The sequence below is a fragment of the Vulpes lagopus genome, chromosome 6, assembly GCF_018345385.1.
Source record: "Vulpes lagopus strain Blue_001 chromosome 6, ASM1834538v1, whole genome shotgun sequence".
Lineage (NCBI taxonomy): Eukaryota > Metazoa > Chordata > Mammalia > Carnivora > Canidae > Vulpes > Vulpes lagopus.
In genome coordinates this window covers 113,594,798-113,613,573 of record NC_054829.1, presented here as the reverse complement: position 1 = coordinate 113,613,573, position 18,776 = coordinate 113,594,798, and the positions used below count along the sequence as shown (strand labels likewise).

Genomic DNA, 18,776 nt, shown 5'->3' with positions numbered 1-18,776 from the left:
TGACCTCATGTTAACTTGGTCATCTGCAAAGACCTTATTTCCAAATGAAGTCATATCTATAGGTAGTGGGGATTAGCACTTCAACATGAGTGGGGGAATAGAATTAATCACATCACAGTAGCCTTAAAAACCAACACACCAATGAGATTTATGAAAGGAATTTTAATCTAGTCAGTTGTTCTCTAGAAGATCTCCTTGTCTCCACTGAGACTGATACAATGGTTAAAGAGTATCCTTTTAAAATATCTTTCCATTTTTGGAATTCCTGTTTATTTTTTCTTTATTTTTTTTAACTTTAAGCAAACTGTCCACCCATGTGGGGTTCAAACTCAGGACCCTGAGATCAAGAGTCACGTGCTGTGTTGACGGAGCCAACCACTCACCGGGGAATTCCTGGTTTTTAACCAAGTTGCTCATAAAGCAAATTGAGTAACATGCATCTTCTATGTTCTCTTTCTTTTATAAAGACTAGAGGTATAACTGCAGAGACGAAAACTAATAATAAACTAAAATGACTATAAATTCATCAGTTTTGGCAGGAAATTAAGATAGTAGAATTCTTTTTTTTTTTAAGATTTTATTTATTTATTCACAAGAGACACAGAGAGGCAGAGACATAGGCAGAGGGAGAAGCAAGCTCCCTGTGGGGACCCCAATGCAAACTCCATCCTCGACCTGGTATCACACCCAAAGGCAGATGCTAAACCACTGAGCCAACCAGGCATCCCGAGATAGTAGAATTCTGAGCATTGTTGCACTCTGATACATTTTGCCTTTAAATAATTGTAATACCAATAGAGAGTTGACTTTTTTTGGTGGTGATAGGTGGGATGACAATCTTTTCATGAACTCTGGGATTCCTCTACATGGCATGGTATTGTTGGGGGAACACAGCTGAGGACAAGGTGCAAGCCTGGGGCAGCACATTGACAAGCCCTTGAAACAGGCTGAGGGACATTCCTCTGTGGACTCAACTGCCTCAATGTTAATGCTTTGCTAAGGGCAAAAAGCAATCTGAGCCCAACCCTGAGGATCCTATAAATCTACTTTAACATATAAAAATTCCTTTAGAAATTTCCCTTTATATCTAAACCCCTAAGATACATGTTTGCAGTCATCCCCCAAGCATATGGCCCACCGACATACATTTGAAAGGTCTCATAACTAGGGTTTTGTTAGACAGTAAGTAATAAGTGGCCTTTTCCCAACAATAGCTAGCCCCTTAAAGTCCTGGAAACCTTGCTTCCAAAATTCCTTAGAGAGTATGCTATCCTCAAACCACTCCCAACTCCCTGGTATATAATCAGCCACCCTTTAGAGGCCTGGAGCATCAGCTTTTCTGCCCATGGGTCCTATCTCCCTGCTTTAATAAAACCACCATTTTGCACCAAAGACGTCTCAAGAATTTTTTTCCTGGTTGTCAGCTCCAGATCTCACCCCACCAAACCTCACCTATATTCCAAAACTTTATCAGTATCACACATAGCTTTACAGTTCCAAACTTTTTTTTTTAAAGAATTGTTATTTTATTTTTAAAATATTTTATTTATTTATTCATGAGAGAGACAGAGAGAGAGAGAGAGAGAGAGAGAGAGGGAGAGGCAGGCAGAGACACAGGGAGAAGCAGGCTCCATACAGGGAGCCTGACGTGGGACTTGATCCCCGGTCTCCAGGATCACGCCCTGGGCCGTAGGCAGGCGCTCAACCACTGAGCCATCCAGGGATCCCCAGTTCCAAACTTTCTTTCAGGAAGTTTTGTTTTATGATTTTGTAATGCCTCTTATTGTTGACCCGTAACCTCTGTTTGAGACTTCAAATTGTAAATTATTATTATTAACACATTTCAAAAATAGGAATATTTAGAATAGAACAGTTTGCATCAAATTGGCACTTGAGAGACTTTAAAACACTGCATGCAGCCCATGAGTTCCAGAGACATTAGCTGAGCCTTGGAAGGAACATTGAAAAGTGCTTGGCGAGAGTAGGAAAATGTGAGGGAACAAAGAGGGATCAATTTTTGATGATAAAAGAGCTTTATTGGGATCCCTGGGTGGCGCAGTGGTTTGGCGCCTGCCTTTGGCCCAGGGCACGATCCTGGAGTCCGGGGATCCAGTCCCACATCGGGCTCCCAGCATGGAGCCTGCTTCTCCCTCCTCCTGTGTCTCTGCCTCTCACTCTCTCTCTCTATGTCTATCATAAATAAATAAATAAATCTTTTAAAAAAAGAGCTTTATTAGGATAGCAATATAAATGAGTTTATTAGGCTTTGTCCTTTGTGCTTCATTGTTTTGTCTTGCTTTTTGTTTTTTAACTGAGCTAAGGATATTTTCCTTCCTTCACTTTGTAATTGTGTACCTGAAAATTTGTGCAAATGTATAGTCCTATACATTTATACAGCCTATGGGACTCCTCCACTGGAGGGTCAGCCTCAAATGTAGATCATTGGAAAGATAATTTTCTCCTGTTTGTGGTGCATAAAACCTCTTCAGACTGTCTTAAAATTCTGCCTGGCTGTTTATTCCCATAAAATGTTGGTAGGTTAGTTGCAGTATTTCAGGTAAAATGGTGAAAGCCACGTGACATAATGCATTAAGTGCATTATGTGAAGAACATAAATGCACAGACATGAAAAAGACATAAAATGCAAAGACCTCACAGGGTCTTTGCTTGGGTTCAGAGATGCAAAGGTAGCAAGGACAGGAATCTAGGAGGTGTTGGAGACAGAAGATCAGTAGGAAAGACTGGAATCTAGGGAATAGTTGATCATGGCAATTGCTTTGGCCCCGATCATCCTCATCCATAAACTGAGGGAAATGAGTTACAGTTTTTGAGATTTTGACCATCTCAACCATTCTGAGAAAATAAATGAAGCAAGAACAAAGTGAAACCAAAGCAAAACTGCTACTGATCTTAAATGTATGTAATGTAAATTGTATGCTCCAACTGTTATTATTTTGAAGTATGTTATTATGCTGATTTTTTTAAAGTGCTCTTTCAAATAACTATTTGAAGAATTATGCATTTCATAGAATTATATGCCATTAAGAACTACTCATTCTGGGTCCAAAGTAGATAATTTCTCAAAATATTTTAGGAATTTTTGTGACCGAAGGAAAGGCTAAACGAGGTGGGGGTGGGAAGTGGGAAGCCCTACTAGGAAAGTGTGTGAGTTGGGGAAGTCCGGGTTGGGAATGGATTCTGACGGAGAATTCATTAGTCATTGACATGCAAATTGACTTTCCAGCATTGCAAATATTTGGATTCATTTGTCAAAGGAAAATTGGATGAGCTCTCCACCTTTCTTGCCATATAGCAGAGACAGCTAAATGAATCCAGGCATTCACAGCAAGTTTGGCGAATCTGAGAAATGGTGGTGGAACTGATAGTTCACCTGGAAACTATTTCCAGCTCTGTCGTTGCCATTATAATGATGCGAGGGTAATAATTATGCTTTATGCAGAGTTTTCTGTGTCTTATCAGTAAATGCCTTAGTCATTTAGGTGTTATGCATGCCGTATTTCTTCTTGTTAACGTTTGGTGATTTAGGCAGTGTTTTACATTTTATTATGATATTTTAATGTGCATTGAGTAGTGCTCCAGTTGGTTTTCATTACTAGAATTTTCTTCCAACCCTTTGACATGAGTAATTTGGAGGAAGGGGATTAATAAAGAGGTAATAGATTAACTTAAATATCATTTCAAGTAATGTTTGTTTGGGGAGAGCAAATGCATTTTTGGGTTGAAATAAAATGCTGGCATTTGCAGTATACATGATCTTGTGTAGGTCTCTGTAAAGAGATTTTGTGATTAAAAAATCATTAAAGTTCAGTTAAACTCTTCAGACCTATTTCTTTAAAACTGTTTTGCGGGCAGCCTGGATGGCTCAGCGGTTTATTTATTTATTTATTTATTTTATTATTATTATTATTTTTTTGGCTAAGCGGTTTAGCGCCGCCTTCATCCCAGGGCTTGATCCTGGAGACCCAGGATCGAGTCCCGCGTCGGGCTCCCTGCATGGAGCCTGCTTCCCCCTCTGCCTGTGTCTCTGCCTCTCTCTCTCTCTCTCTCTCTCTGTGTGTCTCTCATGAATAAATAAATAAAATCTTAAAAAAAAAAAAACAAAACTGTTTTGCAGTTCATTGAGCTTAGCAGGGCTTCCTCTTGCTTTAGTCTGAATTAAAGAGGTTTGGAATGTATGAATGATTTTGAGATTTATCTGCCATGTGAATGATCCATGCCCATGCTCTCTCCAGAATAATCAGGATTTGGCAGTGTAATGTTTTGCCTCTATTTATCATTCTTTTGTTTGAATTAAATGACACTTTGTATTTGTCATGAGACATACAACATGTGTTTCTTACATAGTTACATTTTTAAATGACAATGACTGGAAAATAATAGTGGTAGATGCCGAGGCCAGTGTAAATGAAATGAATGGGTAATTTGTGAATCTAATATTTTGGAAAATTATTTTAAAGCCAGAAATGAAATAATTATGGAATATGAAAAATTTGACAGAATTTTTTGGTAGAACCGAATTTCTTTATTTCTTTGCCTATGAAACGAAGGCCATATCATAAGTGACTTTTAATAGAATTTTGTGAAATTCTTCAGCTCTCTGAGTTTAATTCTGTCTCGGTTTATGTGTCCCACTTGTGGCCTCCCAGTAGCCACTATGCAAACCAGTGCTAATGAGAAGGGAAAGGCAGGACCTTCATCCATCTGCACTTAAGGGATGTTATTTTCCCTGGGGTGCTTGCATTTAATTTTGACTCTTTTCAAGACTCAAATAATGACTCAAATCATGGACCCTGGAGCAACTAAATGAGGATGGTATGAAAGGGGAGGTGAATTTCCAGGGGTACTCAGTTAAACCAAACGGTTCCACTTAGTGAGATTGACGTTAAGCAATGTTTTTTTTAACACCAATGCCTTTTTGAAATTATAGACATAATCTTTAGAATTCTCATGACCCCTGCTTGAGGTTAAAAGGGGAAAAGGCATTTTGCTCTTTAGTGATGAATACAACAGATGGAAGGAATAAATAACACAGTCCATAGCAGCTAATTTTTAAGTGGAGCACTGAATTTTGTTTCTGTGCTTCTTATCTCTGACCTCATGTGAAGTGGAAGGTGACATGTACATGATAAGAATTTGGTATATGATGTCATCTAGTATTTGGGATGTAATATCAGACATTAGTCATACTCTTCCACTTTTGCCCTTTTAAAATAAAATTGGACTTTGCTTAACTAAAAAAGAAAGCATAAATAGTATTGACATCACGATGTTAACTACCAAAAAAATAAAAATAAAATAAAATAAATCAAATCAAGAATCTGCTAAATCCTCATTTTTTAATTTTTTTAATATACATTTTTAAAGATTTTATTTATTTATTTGTGAGAGACAGAGAGAGAGAGAGAGAGGCAGAGACACAGGTAGAGGGAGAAGCAGGCTCCATGCAGGGAGCCCGACGTGGGACTCGATCCCTGGTCCCGGGATCATGCCCTGGGCCGAAGGCAGGCGCTAACCCGCTGAGTCACCGAGCCTGCCGTAAATCCTCATTTAAAGAAGGAAGCATGTGCTGTGGACACGGAGGCCAAATTGTTCTGGCTGATCTCTCACCTCTTATGTGGAAACATCATGTTAACTTAGACTGGTTCAAATGATTATTTGCTGTTAAAGGGTTTTGGGATTCTTTCCTACTTCAGGGTCAGTACGACTTCGAGGTGGCAAACACGAGTTTGAAGGCACGGTGGAAATATATGCAAATGGAGCTTGGGGCACAGTCTGTGGCAGCCACTGGGACGATTTGGACGCCTCAGTCATTTGTCACCAGCTGCAGCTAGGGTGAGTTCGCCCATCCTTGAGCAAACCAGTCGGGCTGCGGGGCTGCGATCTGAGAATGACGCCGGCTCCCATCACTACTATGGAGAGATGATGCTCGTCTTCCTTCCTTCCCTCTCACTTCCCTCATTCTCACTTTTCACCAGTTATAAAGAAAAGGCCCCAAGGGGGAGGAATGCTGACCAGCAAACAAGCAAATGCTGCGTGGTCAAACGTTAAAAGCATCCTTTGGTCTTTGTCTTTAAAAATCATCGTTTAGACCTAGGAAGCTGGGGATGTGATTCCGAGGGTGGTCACTTCTCAGTAGTGCACCTGGGCTCCCCGGGCTGCTGTCATTGTCATTTGCATTTCCCTGTCTACTTTTAGCGATCCAACAACTTCCATTTTTTCGTGCAGAAAGGAGGTGACATTCCCCTGTGCTCTCATGGCAGGTGGGAAAGGCCTGGTGTCCAGGCCCGGGGTCCTGTCCGAGGAGGTCCTGCTAGAGGTGGCCGCCTCCATCAGCCCGGCACTGCCGCAGCTCTTAGAGCTCTCTGGGAAATGTCAGTGCTCTCTACCTTCCTCCAGCCCCGGCACCTTTACACCAGGTGTGAGGGGGTTTCACTGGGAGCAGAAGGCTCCACTTTGGAGTAAAAGGCTTTGCTTTTGTGGTGGCTCTTATTATTCTGTTTTTGTGTCTCATTTATTTTTTTCTAAGTACACTTGCCAGATGTTTTTCTTGGCCTTTCTCACTAGGGATCTTTAGAAAGCATGGAAACTATCTTGTTACGAGCAGGCAAGTCCAAAAGACTGAAAACAATTTTGCAGTTTACAAATATTTTGAATTAATAACCAATCAGTGGTGATATCTAATACAATGGTAGAAACAAAAAGGTTGGTTAACTGCAGTCAGATAGCTAAGAACTCTAATTTGCTTGCTTCCTCCTGTCTTCTGGTTAGGAAGGTGGGCAGTGGGTATTTGGTAAAGACAGACCTTGAAGGCTTAAGTTTTGGTTAGACTTGAAACTTTTAGAGCTGCAGATAGGCTTAATGTACTTAATTAATTAACTAGTTTTTAAAAATGACTGTTAGCATAAGTCAAGATGAAAGAAGGAGTAAGGCTTATAAAGCCTATAAAGTGTTATGGTGTTTGGGAATGTTAATTATTGATTTGATCAATGAATATTTTGTCTGGCAAATAGTCATTGACAGGTGGACAGGGCACAAAGAGTTGACTTGATGCTTTCTCTTTTGAGGGCCTCAATATGTGACAGATTTGTAGATTGATGTCAGTGTTTTCCTTAAAGTACACATTTATATGTGCTTTTAAAACTCCTGAAAATCAGGGAAGAATATGATTTCCTATGGGACTCTGACATTAAAAAAAAAAAACACTATAGGGGACATGTGAACCTCAGTGTGGTAACTAGTCCTTAGGTTGATGAAAGAATATAAAGTATCATTCTTCAAATGGAAACATCAGGCAAACTGATCTGATTACTTATATCATCTCTTAGTTACTTTTTTTGTGTTTTATGTTTCGTTTTTGTTTTTAGTAATCTCTAAACCAATGTCAGACTCCCAACCCAGAGATCAAGAGTCCCATGCTCTCTAACTGAGCCAGCCAGGCACCACTTAGTAGTCCATTTTTATTTATTTTTATTTTTTAGTAGTCCATTTAAAAAAAGTATTATATAATTAGGGCAGCTCAGAATTATTGCTGTTAAGACACATTCATATTTTAGATATATTCCAAATGTTTATTCTTTGGTTGGTGGAAGCTATTGCATGGAGACAATTCTAGACATTACCATGTTAATCAGATAAGCCTTTGATCTTTTTAAAATCTAATATCTATTTCTACAAATCAGAGGTTACTTAAAAATATGTAGATTAGAGGTGTTAAAAGCAGAGCTCATCTATGTGTCATTGTTTTATTAATTGGTTTCAAAGTCTTGCTAGCAAACCCTTTATATAAGGTTTTAAAAATTGTGAATGGATTGCCTCTCTTGATATTATCTTACTTCTATGTAGTAATAATCATTTTGAAAATGATAGCCTAAAATGTTGGAGTAGGAAAATCTTCAAGCATCTAGGCCACCCCTCCTTTTTTACATCAAAAGGCAGAGCTTACAGAAACTTGTAGCTAAGAGTAATTTGCAGCTGAGTCCAGACTGGAATCCATTTTTCACTGAGCCACAGAACACATTTCTTCCACGAAACCACCAGGCTTCTTTTTAAAATCTGTAGTATTTGCCCATCTATTTTTTTTTTTTTCTAAAAGCAGCTATCAGTAGGAAAGGTACATGCATACCATTAGTTATTTAAGATTGACTAAAAAAATTGCCATGGGTAATCAATGCAAGTTCTGATCTGATGTTTTGATTTCCTTGAAACTTATATAATCCATTATGTTTTTCTTTTCCTCCCACATCTATCTTTACTGATTTCTTCCATATTAGAAAATCTAAATATTTTGACCAAAAACTCACCAAATTCAATGAACCTAACCTTGATCATTGTGTTTCCAGAGGAAAAGGAGTAGCAAAACAAACCCCGTTTTCTGGACTGGGCCTTATTCCCATTTATTGGAGCAATGTCCGTTGCCGAGGAGATGAAGAAAATATACTGCTTTGTGAAAAAGACATCTGGCAGGGTGGGGCGTGTCCTCAGAAGATGGCAGCTGCTGTCACGTGTAGCTTTTCCCAGGGTAAAAAGAGTCTCTTTTTTTACTTTCATTGTGTTTTCAACAAGACTCCAGATGATAAAATTGTCTTCGTTAAATCATTTCCTCAAATAATTTAAATACATACATAAATCTGAATCATCATATTATGTAGTCAAATAGTCTTCAGTAGGAGTGCATCTAACATTCTGAATTTTATTCAACTTTCAAGGGGAATCTCACTCGTAACATGTTTTCTATTTTATCTAATTTGCATACAGAAATATTGTATATTGTACATAAAGCATTTATTTTGCTAATGGAAGGTCATGATAGAATCAAGATAGAAAAGCATCTTGGAACCAAATAGAAAACACTGCAACTACAACAAAATATTTTCACTTGATAGGATAGAATATAATCATGGTAGCAGTGTTCTTCTTTGAATTGTCAATAGTACGTTCCATAATATGGATAACTGCCTTGATAAAGCTCCTTCCAAGCACCATGTATTAGCTATGAGATGATGAACAGTATGATTTCAGTACACAAATAAGCGTATGTTCATATAAACATGTGAGGAGAAGGGAGCAGCTGCTTTTCATGGTGACTGATGGGTTTTCTGGGAACCATGGTGTATTTTAACGGGTGACCACAACCTGAGACTAGCACACTGTCATATCAGCCCTTTTTACATTCTCCTTGGAGATGCAACATGATCGGATTTCCCAGGTCTTAAAAAGCTAACAGCTAGCCCAAGGCATTGGTTTCTGTTGGAGTGCAAGTATCAGGGGAAGATTGGAAACTCTCTCACCACAAAACACACAAAGACTCAATTTAGAGTAATTCCTGTGAATTGGCTGGAAGAACCAATGGGAACATAGGGTACAGGTATGTGCTCTGAGAACCACAGTTCCTTTTTGTGTGGGCCAAGTGCATGTTAAATCTTGATGTTTTGTAAATTTTTCCTTTTCTTCCTTTGATTCTCCACTTTCGGGTAGTGTGCTCCTTTGGGCAGTATATGTTTATGTGTCGCTGCTTCGTGGATGATGTGAATTGGGCTCAATAATGCATTGCTTTTTGTAGATTATTGCTTGTACTTTATGTTCTATCTGATTGATACATAATGTTTAACATTTTTCAAGTACTGAAGTAAATAAAATCTTGAAAACAATAATTATTTTTCTTTTGGGGTATATATCTACTTAAAAAAATTCCTTCTATTCTCTATCATCTATCCACCTATTTATACTCTGCTTGCAAAGACAAGTTTAAGGTCATTTATAAGTATATATAAAAATATGGTTGAGATAAGTTAGAAGTGAGAATGAAAAAAGATCAAGTGACAATGTGAAAGGAGATAGATCAAACACTACATCTACTTCAAGGCCCAGTGATAGTTCTTTAATACGTTTATTTTTTGATTTGGAAATTACACTCAGTGTCTTGTCATCTCTCACTTGTTGCATTTCCAACACTTACAAAGTAGGAGATTGTGTAGCAGTATTGGATATAGGAAGTAGTAATTTTTTTAAAAAATTAGTTATTTATTCATGAGAGACACAGAGAGAGGCAGAAAGAGAGACAAAGACAGGAGAAGCAGACCCCATGCAGGGAGCCCAATGTGGGACTCGATCCCCAGACTCCAGGATTATGCCGTCAGCCGAAGGCAGACTCTCAACCACTGAGCCACTGAGACGTCCCAGGAAGTAGTAATTTAAATGAACATGTCTGGGAGTTTTAATCATCCATAAGTTAAACAGGAGTCAACTACCTCACTGAATTCTCTTTCAGATGATTTTTTGCATGCTTGTTGGGAGGATGTGGGATGTTGATGAAATTTTATCTTTGAGCTTTTCTGTATATTCACAGTTACTTATGTAGCCAGAAAAAGCCCATATGTTTGTTTGTTTCGGCAAAAGCCGCAATTAAATTTCTGAATAGAGGCGCAGCGTGTTCTGAACTTCTTACCATATTGCATCCTTTATTCCAGAAAAATTATACTGTCTCACTATTTCCCAAACACATTCAACTTTATACTTCTGTCCTTTTGCTCATACTGTTCATTTAGCCTGAACAGCACTTACCCTCTCTCTGACTTCTGGAATCCTATCCATCCACCTTGGCCCTTTTCACAACTGTCTTCTTCAGAAGAGATTCCCAGACTACCCCCAGTAGTAAGCAAGCTCCCTTGTTTCTGAACCCCTGTAGAGTCTCCATGATCTCTTCTCTTCCCTCATCTTGTCCTTAGGAGATAAAACTCTTGAGGTCTGCCCAGTGCTCCTTTGAATGCCCCTGCGGGGGCCCAGTATCTGTTAAACAGAATCAAGTGAATGAATATTGCTAATTGTTTTTTCTTCTTTGGGATAGTCTTTCTAGCTTTTTAGCTATAGTTGTCAGTCCAGTCAGTCAACAAATATTTATTATGTGCCTTCTGTATGCCGGCTACTTGAGATACGCAAGTGAAAGAATTTGGTACTGTCTCTGTCCTGAGTTCTAGCTGTTAGGACACAGACAATGGATGCAAAAACCAAGAAATCAATGACAATTTTAAATAAAGTAGATATTCAGAAAGCAATGTAGTAGAAAGTACCATCGGGTGCTGCATTAGCTAGGGTAGCTGGGGCAGGCCTCCTAAACAAAGAACAGTTGAGTGTTGAGAACTGAATGATGAGAGGATTCATCAAGGGGAAAGGCTGCAGGAACATTTTTCAAGCAGAAGGAACAGGAAGCATACAAACCCTGAGATGGGAATCAGCCTTGAGTGTTTTGGGGACAGAAAGAAGAGGGCACAGTGGGAGTGGTCAGTGTTGTTACTTTATGTACTTCCTAAAATCCCCACCCTACATCCCCAGTGACTTCCAACTATGTGACGTTTGCTGCCACTGTAGCTTCAAGTTGTGTCATCTGACTGAAAGTATTCTGAATACTTTCCAGAATAGTCCATAATATCCACACCCAGGCTTTCCAGAATTCTTTAGGACCAGTACTGCCAGCCTTAACACTAGCTGAACGTGACCAGTGGAGGGAAAACACTACATTTTGTGGTAAGCTACAGACCTTTCACAACCAAAATGGTTCTTGACATCCATTGTAGGTGCAGCCTGGTGAAGGAGGCCAGGGGTAGAGAAAGATGTTCAGGGGGCTGACAAGGTCTGGATCAGGGCATTGTGTACCCTAGTAAGGAATTTGCAGTGGGAAGCATTTGGTCATTTGTAGAAAATGAATACAACTGTTTCATATCCAAATGAATTCTCAATCTTGTTTTTTGTAGATATTGACCATGTTGGTCACTACCTCATTATAATGAGTTAGATGTTGACTTGAACTTGATTTCTACAAATATAAAAATATTTCTGTCCTGGAAACAAGTATGTTACAGGGACATTAATGCCATTCTTAAGAATTACATGTTGGTAATGCTCAAGTTCCTGTAAATAAAAAAATCGGTGTCACCGCTACAGTACCATAAAAATCAAATGTGTTTTCAGTAAACTACAGTTTTGAGTATGTCTTTTCTGGTTTTCTGAGGTAGTTGGAGGAAAAGTGAACTTAGACTACTTCCTCTTAAGAGCTAGTTGTATGAATGTAATTGAATTTGGAGTATTTAATTTTTATTAAAAATGTTTTTTATTACCAAGTAAACTCTACCCCCAGTGTGGGAACCTAACTACTCACAACCCTGAGATCAAGAGTTGCCTGCTCTCCTGGCTGAGCCAGCTGGTTGTCCCCATTTTGGAGTATTTTAATTGGTCAGGGATACCATAATATGTATTAGATGTGTGAGGGTATGTCCAAATCCCTGAAATGGCTTAATAAATATGATTTAATTTTACTGAGAATGGCATATCAATTTAATATATGTATATAATCTTACCAGTCAATGTACATGTCTAGGTATAATTTGATTCTAATTTCACACGGCACAGGCCCAGTGTTCCCAGCCGTCCGCCTTGTGGGTGGGAGCAGCGCATGGGAAGGCCGAGTAGAGCTCTACCACGCTGGTCAGTGGGGGACCGTCTGTGATGACCAGTGGGATGAAGCGGATGCTGAAGTGATCTGCAGGCAGCTGGGTCTGAGGTTTGTTTTTATTCTTATTTTGTTTAATTTTTGGAACCTATTATTTCCACACCCAGAGACAGGTGCCTGTGTGTTTAAATTGCACATTTCCTCAAACAAATTGAAAAAGCCACCTTGTGATCTTTGTACTAGGCTGTAGGCTCTCCGAAGAGAATTTATATGTCCTTATTAAAGGTCTAGCCTGTTTGTGTCTGAAGTCAACTAATTTTATATCCCTGAGAATCTCAGCCTTTTACTACTTTTCATTGGTCCCCTCACGTTATTCCCAGGTAATGAATGAATGACCAGAAACTGTCAGTCACAGGGTTAGATGACTTACTGAAGTTGTCTGCTGAAACTCGTTGTTAGGTTTTCACTGAAGTTCAGTTCCTCTTCCCAAATATTATCTCAACTTTTGACTTTGGTTTATTTGTTAGGTATGTGCTTAGAACAGAGGATGTTTAGTAATGTGCAAAGGAAATAATTCCCATGTAGGATGTGGAAATGAAACATTATGCAATAAAAGAGCAGTATGAAAATTAACATTCTGTGTTGCCTGAGTTGTGATTATTCTGGAATTATATGTTGTAATTTTGGATTTTTAATCCCTTTCTTTGGTGATTCTAAATAGTGGTATAACAAGCCCAAAAGTTTCTCTAAAATTATATTAGGGGATTGGGGCGCCTGGGTGGCTCAGTTGGTCAAGTGTCTGACTCTTGGTTTTGGCCCAGGTCATGATCTCAGGGTCATGAGATGGAGCCCCACGTCAGGCTCCATGCCTAGCTAAAGATTCTCTCTCGTCCTCTCTGCCCTTCCCCTCCTCTAAAACAACAACAAATTTCAGGATTGTTGAAGTCAAATAATTGCCATATGATTTTGATAAAGCTATGTATTCTTTGTCCTTCCTTTATGGAAATTATTCCCACACCAACCTTGGCAGTTCACTTGTAAAAGTCCTATATGTTGCCCACTTTCTTATCCTTTAACCACAAAATAAATTTGTGGAATAGGGGTGCTCTGATATAATACATTGATTTATTAAGTTATTTTCTGCAAAGCTATTTGACCTACATATATAACAGCAATGCCCAATAAACACTGAAATTGATTCTATATCTGATCCTGTTCCAAAACATTCTTAAACCTATTTGGCTAATCTGTATAATTGTTTGTTTTCATAGTAAAAGACCAAATAAATAGGATCATCTGACTAGTTCAATCCCCAGGCTTAGTTCCTACTTCGAATAGACACAGAATAGTTATACAATTCTGTTGTCAAGGGAATTGTATGTTAGATTATAAAAGATTGGTCCTTTCATTGCGAATATCAGTTTGTGACACAACCTACGAATGAAAAATTCATTTTTAGTGATCAATATCCTAGATTTCTCTCTGGAGAACCATCTCCTCCATTTTCAGTAGTGATATTGGATGTTCACTGAATGCTTACTGTATGCCAGGCACTGGTCTAATAGCTTTATAGGTATTGATTAACTCATTTAATTCTCCCTACAACCCCATATTACCCCCAATTTACAGATGAGGAAACTAAGGCCCAGAAGTTAAATAATTTGCTTATCGTTACATCACCACTAGATGGTAAAGCTTGTCTGGCTACAGAGCTGATTCTGAAACACTTTGCTATCTTACAGTATCCTGGGGGGCATTTTCAGTGAGGTAGCTGTGGCACCTCAAATAGAATCTATCTAAAATGTATCATCATCATCTTTCCCTATAATTAACTTTCATTGCTTGATTTCTCTGTTTCTTTCAGCACTGTATATGTATTTTTTCTTTTTAACAACTGGCTATTTTGCAAACAGTATAACCTGAGAGAAGAAAATTCTACATTGGGAACCATAAATCTCAGATTCTGGTTCTTGGGGTGCCTGGGTGGAACAGTCCGTTAAGTATCTGCCTCTTGATCTCAGGTCAGGTCTTGATCTCAGGGTCATGAGTTCAAGTCCTGCGGTGGCTCCATGCTAGGCATGGACTTTTAAAAAGAAAAAAAAAAGAGATTTTGGTTTTCACTTAACAGTACAACTTTAGGACTTTGGGTAATCTCAGAGGGCCTAATTTCCTCTTTTGTTACACAAGGTCCCCTGGTTATCTTTATGGGAAAGTCTCTAAAATACAAAAAAAATTAATGAACAGTAAAATAAAAAAGCAAAAAAGTATTTTTAAAAGCAGTTTGTACCAGAATATTTTTATTCTGACCCCTCAATAAAATGGTTTTGTATGTTAATTTTATAGCCGAAAAAAACAAACCCCTAAGAAAGATGTGTTCACAGTTTTAAAATTCCTATGTAAATTATGGCATATCTACATAATAAAATATGATGTTGTAGTTCTGAGTTATGCTCTTAAGAGTTTTGAAAGACTCAGGAAATGTTTTCACTTTAATTGCACAAGAAGAACTCTGATTAAAATGTCTCGATCTGAAACTTCACTGTGTACACACATGCTTGCAAGACAATTTTCTAACATCTGGCTGCCTCCTTTCCTGCTCTTTATCTTTCCCCAAGTCTTGGGTTCATCAAATTTAAGTATCAAAAGTACAGTAATTTCTTTTGTGTTTAGGAAGTTTGCCAGCTACTAAAATCTACAGATACCATTAAAAGATGAAAGTCCACAAAAACAGCCTCTCACAAAGAAATTGTAACTACCACTCCAGGGAGACATGATGTAGTTTCCCTTTGGGAGTTCAACAAACAAATAAGAGGGACATGAAGTTTGCTCAAGAAAAAAAAATCATAAATTGAGGCAAGCAACAATTACGCTGTTATCAACCATGTGCCGTTAAAAATGATCTCATCCGAAAGTGCTGTGCCATTAAGTAAGCAAACAAGTTATACAATAGGAGAAGTTGTAGAATATTACTTTAATGTGACCTTAGGAGATAACTATAAAATCAGGTGAAAGAAAGGCAAACATCAGCTCAGAGCATCAGAGTACTTACATTAAAAACAAGTGTCTGGGCAGCTCCGGTGGCTCAGCGGTTTAGCGTCGCCTTCAGCCCAGGGCCTGATCCTGGAGACCCAGAATCGAGTCCCACGTCGGCCTTCCTGCATGGAGCCTGCTTCCCCCTCTGCCTGTGTCTCTGCCTCTCTCTCTCTCTCTCTGTGTCTCTCATGAATGAATAAATAAATAAATCTAAAACAAACAAACAAAAAAAGAAACAAGTGTCTACCAAGCTGAATTGGTGGTGGTTACATAGGTTCATGGAGGATTTTTGCTGCCTTGTATATTTGGAGATATTTTTCTTTTCAGTTACTTTTCCAAACACGAATCTCCTCATACAAAGGATAGCAATAAGCTAATGCTCAAGAAAGATGTAAACACTTGGGCCTTGCCTGTGTTCCACATTAATATAGTCTTCCTGGTGATTCCATCTCTGTATTCTTTCTATTTAATAGACTATTGCTTGTTAACACGCTCTGTGTTTAAGAACTGTTTATGTAAGTAAAATAAATCTTTGGCTCTCAGGAAATAATTCTACCTTATAACATAAATTTGTAGGATCACTTCTATAACTATAAATATAATGAATATTCAGTGTATCTAGATACTGTAAATTTTTTTAAACATTTTTTAAAAAGATTTTATTTATTCATTCATGAGAGACACAGAGAGAGAGAGAGAGAGAGAGAGGCAGAGACACAGGCAGAGGGAGAAGCAGGCTCTAGGCAGGGAGCCCCACATGGGACTCGATCCCGAGACTCCAGGATCATGCCCTAGGCTGAAGGCGGCGCTAAACCACCGAGCCATCCGGGCTGCCTGATACTATAAATTTTCTATGCATTTATCTAAACAATAAAACCTATCTTTTCCCCATAGAAATATATTAATAATTTAAAAATTCCTTATATCTTAAATTTACAGGAATCCATCCTGCACCTAGTAATGTTAAATATGCTATTACTCTACCCTTAATGTTCTTAATATTTTTGGCAAAGGTGTAGGTTTCCTAGTAACTCACATGAAAATCAATTAGCATGCTGCTGACCTCATGATTGTTAACCCAGTAAATATACATATACACATGCTACAATGTTTTATAGATAGGAAATTCATAGATTCAGTTAACTAAATAGAAATTCTGGACAGAGAAATAGTGTTGGATGATCTCACCACCAAATACTTGGTTTACTTTGAATGTTAATGACATCTTTCTAACAGTCCCTAATTTGACTGACCTTGATAGCAAACATATATACTTATTACGTGTGTTAGCTGCTCTAGTACCTGTGTTAGACATATCCCTATGTTAGAAATATGTTGTAGATGAGACAATCTGACTAAGAGATACTTTGTAACTTTCTCCAAAATAGGTTGGTTTGAGTACAGGGCACATGATCACTTTATGCTGTGTTGATTCCAACAGCAACACCTGAAAATTTGAGGAAAACTGATTGAAATTGATGCCCTCTCAGAACATTTCGAAAATCTAGTCTCAATGATTAATAACAGTTTTCTCAAAAAGAACTGGTTGGCTTATTTCTAATCCACTCAAAGAAAATGATCATACCAGTAAACTTAACACCACTGTTAATTATAAGCCTTAGAGATATAGGATTTGCCATGCCATTCTCTTCCTACACATGAACCGTGAAAGAGGGGTTAGGTCCCAGAATCAGGGGGGTGGGTGGCACAAATGTAATTGCACAATGAAGGATCAAGCCAATGCCACCTGAACCCAGTGTTCAAGCTTAGCCTCAGCAGTGGGGAACACGTTGAGCTGCTCTGTGGTTCAAGATGAGAGCAAATCATTTGTGATGAATCCTGGCCAAAATACTTGCTTTGATCTAACCAAACGTTTGGATCTAGTCTCCAGTTTCAGGAATTATAAGAGCTGGAGGAGTAGACTAAATGACACCAGTAGGAAGATATGAGACAAATCCAGGAGGTAGGACATTCTCCAGAACGGCCAGTTCTGTCTCTTCCACAAGTTAGTGTCATGAATAACAAGAGGCTGTTCTAGATTCTAGACATCAGGTACAGGACATCTGGAGGTACTGCATGATCTGGGACCAAATTCTGCTTAAGACAAACACCTATAGATGACATTGTGGAGGCAACTCTGAGCAATGGCATGTGATGGGGTATTAGAAAATGTTAGGAATGATTAACAATGGGGTGCCTGGGTGACTCAGTCAGTTAAGCATCTGATTTTGGCTCAGTTCACGATCTCAGGGTCTTGAGATGGACCTGTGTGTTGAGCTTTGCACTGGGTGTGAAGCCTGTTTACGATTCTCTCTCTTTCCCTCTGTCCTCCCCCCACCCCTGCACTTTCTCTCTAAGAAAAAAAAATGATTACCAATTATACTAATTGTGATAATGTTAATTTGGCCATGTAGCACCACGTTCTTATTTTTAAGATTTACATATTGAAGTATTTAGAGGTAAAATGTTAAAATGTCAATGTTTTACTTTAAGTTGCAATGTAAATATAGAATTTTAAAAAAGAGGGAGATCGGTTGCAAAAACAGTTGCAAAACACCTGAGTAATAAATGGATGAGTTTCAAAAATTATGCTTCAGTGTCAAGGATTATGCTTAATTGAAAAAAATTGTTACATAAACAGAGAAGCTTTGATCTCAGGAGGCCTCCCCATCCCACCCCCCCCCCCCCCCCCCCCGCCAAAGTGCTAAATTAAGAAATCTACAAATTTAAAGTAAAATATCAACTTTGAAAAGATCCCCTAATATAATTTTATTTTATTTATTTATTTATTAATATTTATTTATTTATTTGAGAGAGAGAGTGGGGGAGAGGGACAGAGGGAGAGAGAATCTATGGCACATTCCCTGCTGAGTGCAGAGCCCTACTTAGGGCTCAATCTCACAACCCTGAGATCATGACCTGAGCTGAAAACAAGAGTTGGAAGCTCAACTGACTGAGCTACCCAGGCACCCCAACAATCCATGAGTTTTATGTTGCTTTCCCCAATATTGCAGAACCTCTTTAGAGGTAGAATCATCACTTTCTTTGGTATCCCCGAAAAGCCAGCACAGTGCAATCCAGGGCACCAGGAAATACTAGTAGCTGAAGGAATGTATGTATACGTAAGATTATCTTTTTAATTTTAATACACTTGAAAATGAGCCTGAAAACCTAGTTTGTGTTGCATCATAGTTTCCTAGTTAACTTTTTAAAAAAATTTTATTTATTTATTCATGAGAGACACACACACAGAGGCAGAGACAGGCAGAAGCAGGATCCC

General features: G+C 38.5%; 1 protein-coding gene across 3 annotated transcripts in view; it reads left to right on the top strand.

The window, feature by feature from the left end:
- PRSS12 (serine protease 12) overlaps positions 1 to 18,776 on the top strand; it is a 137,594-nt gene that overhangs the window by 78,927 nt on the left and 39,891 nt on the right. For all 3 annotated transcript variants that reach the window (XM_041758662.1, XM_041758661.1, XM_041758660.1), the window contains 3 exons: positions 5,715 to 5,853; positions 8,361 to 8,539; positions 12,424 to 12,574. In XM_041758662.1, coding sequence (XP_041614596.1) covers positions 5,715 to 5,853; positions 8,361 to 8,539; positions 12,424 to 12,574 — 469 coding nt within the window. The remainder of the gene's footprint in view (positions 1 to 5,714; positions 5,854 to 8,360; positions 8,540 to 12,423; positions 12,575 to 18,776) is intronic.